Genomic DNA, 11,509 nt, shown 5'->3' with positions numbered 1-11,509 from the left:
CAGCCGAGAAGACCAAATGAGAAAAAATAGATTTCTGATTTCTATGTTTCAAAGTTACAAAACAGAGTTTTATACATCAAAGAGAAAAAGGGGAAAATACATAAGTTACATAATAATGAAATAATGAAATAGATAATTTACAGAATAAAGAAATAATAAAACATTAAAAAAGTAAATGTGAGTTACATTCTAATAGCTAGCATGCATGTTCTTAGTATGGAAAGCTGATGTTTAAGAAAGATGACTTTTCAATATCAATCCAAAGAGAAACTGGAAACTTTTCTGAATAATAGTAACGTGACCAGCCATATATAAACATGTTGCAGTCTGCATGATCTCTATATGGAAGGTTGCTGATTCAAAATAGAACATTCCAATATCAATTCAAGAAGAAAGAGAAATTTCCCTGAATAGCAGCAACGTGTAAGAAGCTTTCCTGAAATAGAAGCAATGTGCAGGTTTCTTCCAGGCCATGTTCTCTAAGTAGATTACTAAAAAGAGACCTTCTGGTTTCTGAATCAAGAAGGCCTCTCAGTAGAGACCATCGTATCTTAAATTCTCAACCACAAAATAGAGAAGAAAGTGTTTGAACTTCTGCTGTTCAAGTCTAACAAGGGAGCCCTGATGTTTGCGGGAGGAGAGAACCTCGTTCTCCCGTAGCCCCACATGAAATCATGCAAAGGGTTAGGAGGGGCTCCCCCCTCCCCTATCTCATATGATGGGGATCCCTCATAGTGTTGAAAGGCGACTTCGGGCAAAAAAAAAAAAAAAAAAATGGAAGGATGATAAGCAAAGTGAAGCAGAGGAGGACGCTAGAAGGGGGAGTGCCTCCGCATTGCACGTTTTTTAATCTTCGACAAGGGGAGAAGATGTCTCCCCCTCCATTCTTTCTCTTGTATAGAGGAACAAATTCTCCCCTAGTCTAGGCAAAGAGGGTGTCCATGGTGGGTCTCTTTAAAAGAAAATTAAATAATAATAATTTTTAAAATCAATTATCATTTTCTAAAAACTTAATGACCATTTTAACCTTAAATTTAATGAATTTTATCGGTGATATCTAGAATTTAGTTGTCTTTGGAAATACACCATCCAAGCAGTTTGTGTTTGGAATGATTGGCTTATTTTCGTTAGTCAGGTTGGGTAGATTAGCATGTTTCACTTGTATTATCATAGAATTATTTACAAATTTTCAAGGGTCATCATATATCTTTGTTAAGAGACATGACCATCAATCAAAGATGTGCATCTACCTACAAACTTGGTTACTAATTATCAATAGTAACATCTGCCCCAATCAGATATCATTAATGTAGGTTATGACATCCTGATAATCAATTTCAACAAGGGATGTACTAGCCATTATTAGTGCCAAACCTTAAGCCGACTAAGCTACTAAATTTGTGCCTCACACCCATAAATTAAGTCTTGTTTGTTTTATTTTATAAATTATAGCATAAACTATTAAACATATTTATTTGAAACCATCATCCCTTTAGTCATATTGATAGGGTATTATTTTTCGTCATTCTACAAACTGTGCAGCAATACATTTCCTTACATTATGGAATTCCTCCGTGATGTATGATTGCATCTTGGGATGCAGATGATTGTAAACTGAAATCCAAGAAACTCGAAAGCAACATGTCACATACGTTGGGGCAATGTATTGATTTTCTTTACGTTACTGTATGTGTAATGATTTACAAGTAAATTACAGAGACACTTCTGGCATTCCTCTCAAAACTGCGGAAGCCACTGGAAACGGTGGTGGAACTTCTGTTTATTCACAATAACTTCTAATGGTTAAGAAGATTGAGTAGGGTGACTCTGGTTTGAATTAAACATCTGAATACGCCTTGAAGACCATCCTCAAGACATTGGATGCTTTCACCCAGTTCCTCGATTTGGTTTTGGATCTCTCGCAGCTTCCCCACCTCTCCTTGTTTGCCGCACTTTTTGCTGTATAGAGCAGATAGAGAAGCATCAAGCTTCTTAACCTCGTTTACGGTTTCTTCTTGCCCTTCGCACGCGACTCGCCCTTTGTCCATCCACCTCTGGAAAATGTAGTGCTTAAAGCTCGTTGTCTTTGAGGCAGAGATAACTATCAAAAGCGACTCTAAGATGGAGACGGTGATCAACCGTGCTTTTCTTAGCACACTAATGACTGCACAGAGTTGGTCGTCTTTGTCTGGGATTAATGACGATTTCCACTGCTCTTCTGCTCTCTTGATCGCTATGAGACCATTTCTGATCTCCTTTTTTATGTGCTTTCTCGAGTTGAAATAAACGGAGATCTTCTTGTCAATATCTGAATCTTCACGTCCTTTTCTGCGGAGGGCTGATTGAAAATCCCGCAAATGCATCTTCATTTGGGACATTGCGTCCTTGACAGTGCCACATACATCCAGCAGTCTGAGAGATCCATCCAATGTCTCTTCTATACAACCCTCTATCCCGCTGTGAACTAGAGTTTTTTGGGTGCTTCCTAACTGAAGTAAATCATGGACAGACTCGTGCACGTCTGAGAGGCTCCTCAACCCTTCAGAAAACATGGCCAATTTGCGGTTGGTGAAGGATGGGGAACACAGAGAGGAGTTCCACTCGATTAGCTTCTTGAGGGTCTCTGCAACCTTTTCGGCTTTGGGATGAGGACAGGATGGCGTGCTGGTGGAGCGAACATGGTACCGTTTGTCGAGAAACTCAGCGCCCATCTTGCCTTCATATGCCGCGCTAAGAAGTCCTAGAGCTGACTACCTAATGCGATTTCAGGAAGGAGAAGAAGATCAATGCCTACTTCACGATACATTGAAGCTCATTTATATAAATACTTTGTCATGCATGTGAGTGGAGACATGGAATCATGTCCCTTTGTGCATGTACCTCTTTAAGAGAAAGGTTTCAATGAGCAAAATAGCGTTGGCGTTTCTTTAAAAAAATACTTGTATACAAGTGGATGGATGCATGTAACCTAACTGGAAAGGAGACAAAAACATTTAAACGTTCTAACAACTTAATGCATGATAGCCATGAGATAACCGAAAATTCAATGAATACATTATAAAACAATCTTATCTAGGGTATCAATTTTATCCAATTACCCAATATTTTGTTTGTCATTTATTAAACTGAATGATATGGATCCAAAAATCTTCCACATATATGTAGTTAGGTAATTTTCTTGTTTACCCCTTTTATTATTTTTTAAATGGAAACGAGCCTAGTAATGCCTATTCCAAACCCAATTACCCAATTACCTGATTATCAATTATGTACAAGTATTATTATAATTTTTTTATGTAGCTATATACAGATGACCTTGTTATGTATACTACTATATGACATTTTAATATCTTCAAACATTATAGCTATATGACTTTTTAATATCTTCATACATTATAGACATGTTTTTAAAGGTTTTTATTTTTATAAATTTTTATTATTTTTTTCTATTTTTCCATTTATTTACTCACTTATCTGATAGACAACCAAGTAAATAAACATAATCAAAATGCTTTAAAAATAATCAAATGGAATGGGTTTGGAATACCAAAATGGTGATCAAAATAATATATGGAATAACCTATTCCTTTTTATGTTATACCATTTACAACCCTAATCTTATCTTAGGTCCATATCTCTTTTCAATTCTTGGTGGAGGTGGCCAATATCATTGACATACCCAAGCCGGTCAAGGTTGAAGTCTACTACTACATATCTACTAGCATTAGGTTGGTTCCCTCCAATCATAGAAATAGGATGAATAGGACCCTCCGCCTCTCAATAAATAGAGGGGATTAACGTTGGTCTCAAAATCCCCATCAAGATAATTTTGATTATAACAAACATTCAAGTTACGAGTGATGTTTTTTAAGTATTTAATGTACTCAAAATCTATCAAAGAAAATTTTCCTGACAGTATAGCTATATGACTTGTTAATATCTTCAAACATTATAGCTATATGAAATTTTAATATCATTAAACATTATAGCTATATGACATTTTAATATCTTCAAACATTATAGACATGTTTTTAAAGGTTTTTATTTTTATAAATTTTTATTATTTTTTACTATTTTCCATTTATTTACTTGTTTATCTGATAGACAACCAAGTAAATAAACATAATCAAAATGATTTAAAAATAATCAAATGGAATGGGTATGGAATATCAAAATGGTGATCAAAATAATATATGGAATAACCTATTCCTTTTTATGTTATACCATTTACAACCCTAATCTTATCTTAGGTCCATATCTCTTTTCAATTCTTGGTGGAGGTGGCCAATATCATTGACATACCCAAGCCTGTCAAGGTTGAAGTCTACTACTACATATGTACTAGCATTAGTTTAGTTCCCTCCAATCATAGAAATAGGATGAATAGGACCCTCCGCCTCTCTATAAATAGAGGGGATTAACGTTGGTCTCAAAATCCCCATCAAGATAATTTTGATTATAACAAACATTCAAGTTACAAGTGATGTTTGTTAAGTATTTAATGTACTCAAAATCTATCAAAGAAATTTTTTTCTGAGAGTATAACTATATGACTTTTTAATATCTTCAAACATTATAGCTATATGACATTTTAATATCTTTAAACATTATAGCTATATGACATTTTAATATCTTCAAACATTATAGACATGTTTTTAAAGGTTTTTGTTTTTATAAATTTTTATTATTTTTTTCCATTTTTCCATTTATTTACTTGTTTATCTGATAGACAACCAAGTAAATAAACAAAATCAAAATGCTTTAAAAATAATCAAATGGAATGGGTATGGAATACCAAAATGGTGATCAAAATAATATATGGAATAACCTATTCCTTTTTATGTTATACCATTTACAACCCTAATCTTATCTTAGGTCCAAATCTCTTTTCAATTCTTGGTGGAGGTGGCCAATATCATTGACATACCCAAGCCGGTCAAGGTTGAAGTCTACTACTACATATCTACTAGCATTAGGTTGGTTCCCTCCAATCATAGAAATAGGATGAATAGGACCCTCCGCCTCTCAATAAATAGAGGGGATTAACGTTGGTCTCAAAATCCCCATCAAGATAATTTTGATTATAACAAACATTCAAGTTACGAGTGATGTTTTTTAAGTATTTAATGTACTCAAAATCTATCAAAGAAAATTTTCCTGACAGTATAGCTATATGACTTGTTAATATCTTCAAACATTATAGCTATATGAAATTTTAATATCTTTAAACATTATAGCTATATGACATTTTAATATCTTCAAACATTATAGACATGTTTTTAAAGGTTTTTATTTTTATAAATTTTTATTATTTTTTACTATTTTCCATTTATTTACTTGTTTATCTGATAGACAACCAAGTAAATAAACATAATCAAAATGATTTAAAAATAATCAAATGGAATGGGTATGGAATACCAAAATGGTGATCAAAATAATATATGGAATAACCTATTCCTTTTTATGTTATACCATTTACAACCCTAATCTTATCTTAGGTCCATATCTCTTTTCAATTCTTGGTGGAGGTGGCCAATATCATTGACATACCCAAGCCTCTCAAGGTTGAAGTCTACTACTACATATGTACTAGCATTAGGTTGGTTCCCTCCAATCATAGAAATAGGATGAATAGGACCCTCCGCCTCTCTATAAATAGAGGGGATTAACGTTGGTCTCAAAATCCCCATCAAGATAATTTTGATTATAACAAACATTCAAGTTACGAGTGATGTTTGTTAAGTATTTAATGTACTCAAAATCTATCAAAGAAAATTTTTCTGACAGTATAACTATATGACTTTTTAATATCTTCAAACATTATAGCTATATGACATTTTAATATCTTTAAACATTATAGCTATATGACTTTTTAATATCTTCAAACATTATAGACATGTTTTTAAAGGTTTTTATTTTTATAAATTTTTATTATTTTTTTCCATTTTTCCATTTATTTACTTGTTTATCTTATAGACAACCAAGTAAATAAACATAATCAAAATGCTTTAAAAATAATCAAATGGAATGGGTATGGAATACCAAAATGGTGATCAAAATAATATATGAAATAACCTATTCCTTTTTATGTTATACCATTTACAACCCTAATCTTATCTTAGGTCCATATCTCTTTTCAATTCTTGGTGGAGGTGGCCAATATCATTGACATACCCAAGCCGGTCAAGGTTGAAGTCTACTACTACATATCTACTAGCATTAGGTTGGTTCCCTCCAATCATAGAAATAGGATGAATAGGACCCTCCGCCTCTCTATAAATAGAGGGGATTAACGTTGGTCTCAAAATCCCCATAAAGATAATTTTGATTATAACAAACATTCAAGTTACGAGTGATGTTTGTTAAGTATTTAATGTACTCAAAATCTATCAAAGAAAATTTTTCTGACAATATATCCATTTGACTAACCATCACCCATCCCAACAAACCATATAAAGGGAAGCAAGTAACGCATGCCAGAAAACCACCATCCAATCTACCCAACAACGTTATTTGATTGAACAAGAGAAAGAAATAATCTTTTTTTCAAATAACAAGCACAAAAAAATCAAGAAGAGTAATACTAGAAAAAGGAGACAACCACATAGGAACAAGTCAGCCACTTTAGCCACATAATTGAAGAATTGAAGTGCCAATGCATATATGTCAAGCTCATCAATGGTTTAGTAATATAATTTAATAAGTTTCTTAAGGATAGTTAAGGAAAAATAGATGTCTTAAAGCTTTTTTGTACTCAGAGGGTAATACCTAATGGCTTAAATAAACAATATGATATTGTGGGATTATTAAGGTGTAATGATATTTTTTAAAATTATAATTTTAATAAGTTTATAATATTTTTAATAGGTCAGATTAGGGATAGGGTTGGTTTTCCAATACTGTTTGGTTTGGGTTTTAGGGTTGAGGTTAAGGTTTGGTTCCGGTTTTGAGAAACTGTGCTCATGCAACCTCCCCCCACCCTCACTCGTATTGAAGGAAAATAGATACAGACATACAGTCATCAAAAAGTCTGAAATAAGAGGGGAGTCCCACCTAGTTGAAATCAGCATTAATCTTATTTGCCACAAAGTGGAGGCTCTACTATATGAACATCCCCAGAGAGCCAATTGAGAACCATCTTTGGCTAGTGTGTCTACTGGCGAGTTTGATATGATGGTCTTGATCAATAACCATCCATTGATGGTGTAAATTGGCCCCATATATATCACAAGTAGAGCCTACATGTACACACGTGTGAAACCATGCACATGCATGCACATGTGCGCCTCTTGCACTTATGCATGTGATGTATAATGCTTGATCAAGTGCATGGAGAGTGTTGAATCTTTAAGCCATAAAATTCCCATTGAATTTATCAATGTGGGACAAAAATGAAAACAATTTCACACTTGGGGAGAATGCTACAACCATCTAACACCTCCCCACCAATTCAATTTTTTGAAATTTGATAGATGATTTTGAACATACAAAAGAATTCAAATTTTCAAGGTTGGAGCAACAATTGCATTGTAGCTTTCGATGGCAAAGTGTCTTACATACTGAACCTTTGTCTAGTTGGTATTTCTCTTTCCGCATAAATCCTAACTGAGCAACTCATGAACTTAGACTTTCAGTTTAAAGTTTGAGAGTGCCAAACAACCAAGTATTGGTCTTGTATGTGAGTTTCATCAAGATAGTGCCTTACGATCATTCACAGGTATCTTGTCTTGGGAGTGTCTTTTAGAGAACAAACCTTGATTCTCCATTTGATTGTAGCCCTAGAGTCAAACTCATATTAGTGATATCTCTAAGGGTATAATACATCTCTATAGTTTGCTATAATAGCCTAGATATCATTAAGGTATTGCACCATCCTTATATTTATTGCAATTGAGTACCTACTTCGTAGAAATGAGGCATGAGATGAATTCACTTTAATTCAATACTTCTAACAAGCACTCAATCAACTTGTTTTTTTTTCCAATTGAACATTCATCTTAGGTTTCTAGTTAGATAAGTTAAGCTACCACTAATACTGGCTCAGGAAATAGGCTTTAATCCTATCCTTCTAAAAGCATTTTGTAGTTTTCCTATAGACAAACAATTTGGTCAAATAATATTTCAGGTTCACTAATTTAATATAACTTATAACGTTAGTGTAGGTGAGTTTCCTTGAGATTTTATATTGAAACTCAATGTACCTACATGACTTTGAATTTTGACTTTCACTTTTTCACTTTCGCTATAGTCACCTAGTTATCATAGTCAAAAAAATGGTAGGAATAGGCTTTATCCATCATAAGAAGGTCTAATAACAGACTCATAACCAATTTTACTTTTCCACCAACCAACTCTTATGTTCTTTCGTTCTTCTTTAATTTTATTCTAGAATCATATGGTGTGGTAATTTGTTTACTGTCCTCATAATGGAATCATTTGAATACTTTTTTAAAACCATCTCGAATTTTTATTCTTTATAACTCTAATTCCAAAATTTCATGTGCTAATACTAAGTCTTTCATGTAAAAAATACTCACTTCGGTATTTCTTTACCTTTAAATTTCTATGTGTTCATTACCAAAAATAAAAATGTCATCCACATAAAATCATAACACAATCATTCTAAAAAATTGACTTTTTGCCAAGAAAAGCCTATTTTCACTAAGAAATTCTACAGAGAGTAACTCATAGAAAAAATAACTATGCTCAAAAAACAAATTTCACCAACAACAATTAATCATTTCTCTATGAAATTATGTGTCTGCAAAAAAAAATTCCCCGAATATGATTTTTTTTATTTTAAAAAATTTTTGGACTTTTTTTAAAATAATTAAAATAATTCCCTATGATAATATTTCACCTAGAATTATTTATAATTTTTTAAAATTAATTTTTGATGAAATTATTTCATCAAGAATTATTTTAAAGTTATTCCAAAGATAATCTTTAATTAAATCAATTTTTATTTTTTATTTTTTAAATAATTCTCGATGATTTTTTGTTATTAATTTTTATCAAAAATTATTTTGTCAAAATAATAAAAAAATAATATAAATTTTTTGCCACTTGGCATGTGTCCGCTTGCGACATACATGCAAGTTGTGCAAGTGTGGTACTCATGGCTTGCAAACTACCCACGCATGGCATGCACGGCTAGCGTGTTGCTCACATGTCGTGTGTGAGGCCTAGGCGCTATGTATGCATGGCCTATGCGTGGCCCATGTGCGGCCCACAGATTGCCTACACACAGTCCACCTAGCCCACTCATGGTCTACCTGCAGCCCACCCCCTATATTGGCCCAAGTGGCTTCTCAAGAAGGGATGAAATGAGATTTAAAATTAAAATTCTAGGGTTTAAGGGAAGAAGTAGGAGACAGGAGGAAATTAAAGCAAATGCACATAAGATACGAGACAATGATTTTTTGTTCTCAACGTTCTCCTATTGGTAGTAGCATCCAAGAACCCTTGCTCTGGAAAATTCCACTAATTACTCTTCTTAGATTTTAGGGTTTAAGGGAAGAAGTGGGAAAAAGGAGGAAATGAGATAAGAGAGTTCAGGAGAGAAACTAGGCACGTGAGGCAAAAAAAAGAGATGGATAAAGTGAGGAATTAGAGCACAAATTTTAGTATCCTCCCCCTTAGCTTGATACTTATAGTTTTAGGGTAGAAATTCTAGACCATGAATAAAAAGAAAAGGAACATAAAATCTATCATAATTACAATAATTCCACTTACTTACTTAATTACAACAGATGCCACTCATACTACATCAACACCCCCCCCCCCCCCCCCCACCCCCTCAAGTAGGTGCAAAAACATCAAATATCCCCAGCTTGGTACATGTAGTTTAGAGGGAGTTTGTTAAAATATCTGCTAACCGGTTCTTGGAAGGAACATACTGCATGGATATGATACATGTTTGCATTTTTTCTCAAACAAAATGACAATTAATTTCAATGTGCTTAGTTCTTTCATGAAAAACTAGATTGGTTGCAATGTGAATGGTTGCCTAAACATGATATAGGCTATTCTAAAGGATTTACCATTGTAAAACATTTATATGCATTCGGTTAAAACATGATTTTGAAATATTTCTTGCCCTCAAGCTCCATAACATAATTGTATTTAAGAATCAAATTGGTTGCCTATCTACTTATATATCTAGAGTTCTTGAGATGTTTTAATGATGTTTGGAATCTCGTCTCAAATATTTGTTTTTCTATTTTGTGTAAATTCTTCTTCACAACAACAATCCTCAATGTCTTTTTACATCGGGCCTTGACTTGGCAACTTGATTGATCATTCTTTTGTCTTGAAATTTTGCCATAGACCTCATAATATTTTATGCAAAAATATGTGTCTAAAATACAGTAATAATGCCATTAGTAACACACATTAACATTACACATTTTATCATCATCAAAATAGTGGAGACCAACACAATTTTATCATTGGTCTAATATATTCTAGGAAGACTTAACATAGATTAAAAACACAAAAGCTTGACTCATTCAATTTTTTATCAATTTGAATTTGTTAGGAATTATACGCCAGGCCTTACAGGTGTTTCTCTCTAACCTCTCAGGCTGCAACTCGAGATGCTCCTCGGATTAAGATCATAAAACCCTAATAGTGGTACCCCTCAATTATAAAGAGAAAATTAGGGCAACTGCGATACAAAAGTAAAATTTCTAAATTACCTTTAATGAAATAACAATTAATATATCGTGGACCGAGCGGGGGCTCCACCCCCACACCCCTGGGAGGAGGCCCCCTTCAAACCCACCCCCACGGCAACCTGACTGTATAGTGCGTTAACTAGGTTCCACAACTTAACAGAGTTAACATGGAATCTTTGGTGAATCGCGACCTAGTTATAAAATCACTAACCAACTAATAAATAGGTATATAAATGTTCTTGAAGAAGTTATAAATACATGAGTGGTATTGTATTTTTCATATATAATAAACTAATGAAAAAATATTTGTAAGTACTAAAAATTTAGATAATTTATGAATACCGTCTTGATAGATGTTTGTATTTCTAAATATGGCTGACTAGGTATTGTTATTCCATAAATGTTCTTGTAATTAAAATTTTATGAACAGTTAAGGTAACATCAACTAGAGAACAGTGCCATAGTTATGGTGGAAGAAGAAGATGACTTCATAATTGGGAAACAAAATAAAAAAGCAATAAACCCCCCACCCCGAGAGAGGATCATGTTGTCTTTTTTTAATTGTTTAATTAATTTTATTTATTTTAAATTTTATAAATAAATTTATATTACTAATATACCCTCTAAGTTTTTGGATACGTTGACTACATTTAGAATTTGGTCGTATGTAGAATTATGGCATCTAATCAGCAACATTTTTGGGAAGACGACGGCTTAGAAGGCCATATCTAAGAATTACTCTAAAACATTATACATTTAAGCTTCAAATTTAACATACTCACACACCATAAAGAATATTGACTCATCAAAAAGTGGCTTTTTAAAATATT

At 33.1% G+C, this 11,509-nt stretch overlaps 1 protein-coding gene across 1 annotated transcript; it reads right to left on the bottom strand.

Annotated features, from left to right (window-relative positions):
- Positions 1-1,796: 1,796 nt before the first annotated feature.
- Positions 1,797-2,711, bottom strand: LOC137943745 (uncharacterized). Its single transcript, XM_068789182.1, has one exon. It carries the CDS (start codon positions 2,709-2,711, stop codon positions 1,797-1,799), a length of 915 nt encoding a protein of 304 aa, XP_068645283.1.
- Positions 2,712-11,509: the final 8,798 nt, after the last annotated feature.

Source organism: Aristolochia californica, unplaced genomic scaffold, assembly GCF_029961685.1.
Source record: "Aristolochia californica isolate CCGP_79_NKW_82.1479 unplaced genomic scaffold, dmAriCali1.0.hap1 SCAF_11, whole genome shotgun sequence".
Taxonomy (NCBI): domain Eukaryota; kingdom Viridiplantae; phylum Streptophyta; class Magnoliopsida; order Piperales; family Aristolochiaceae; genus Aristolochia; species Aristolochia californica.
The sequence above is the reverse complement of the archived record's forward strand: the minus strand, read 5'-3'. Positions and strand labels throughout refer to the sequence as shown.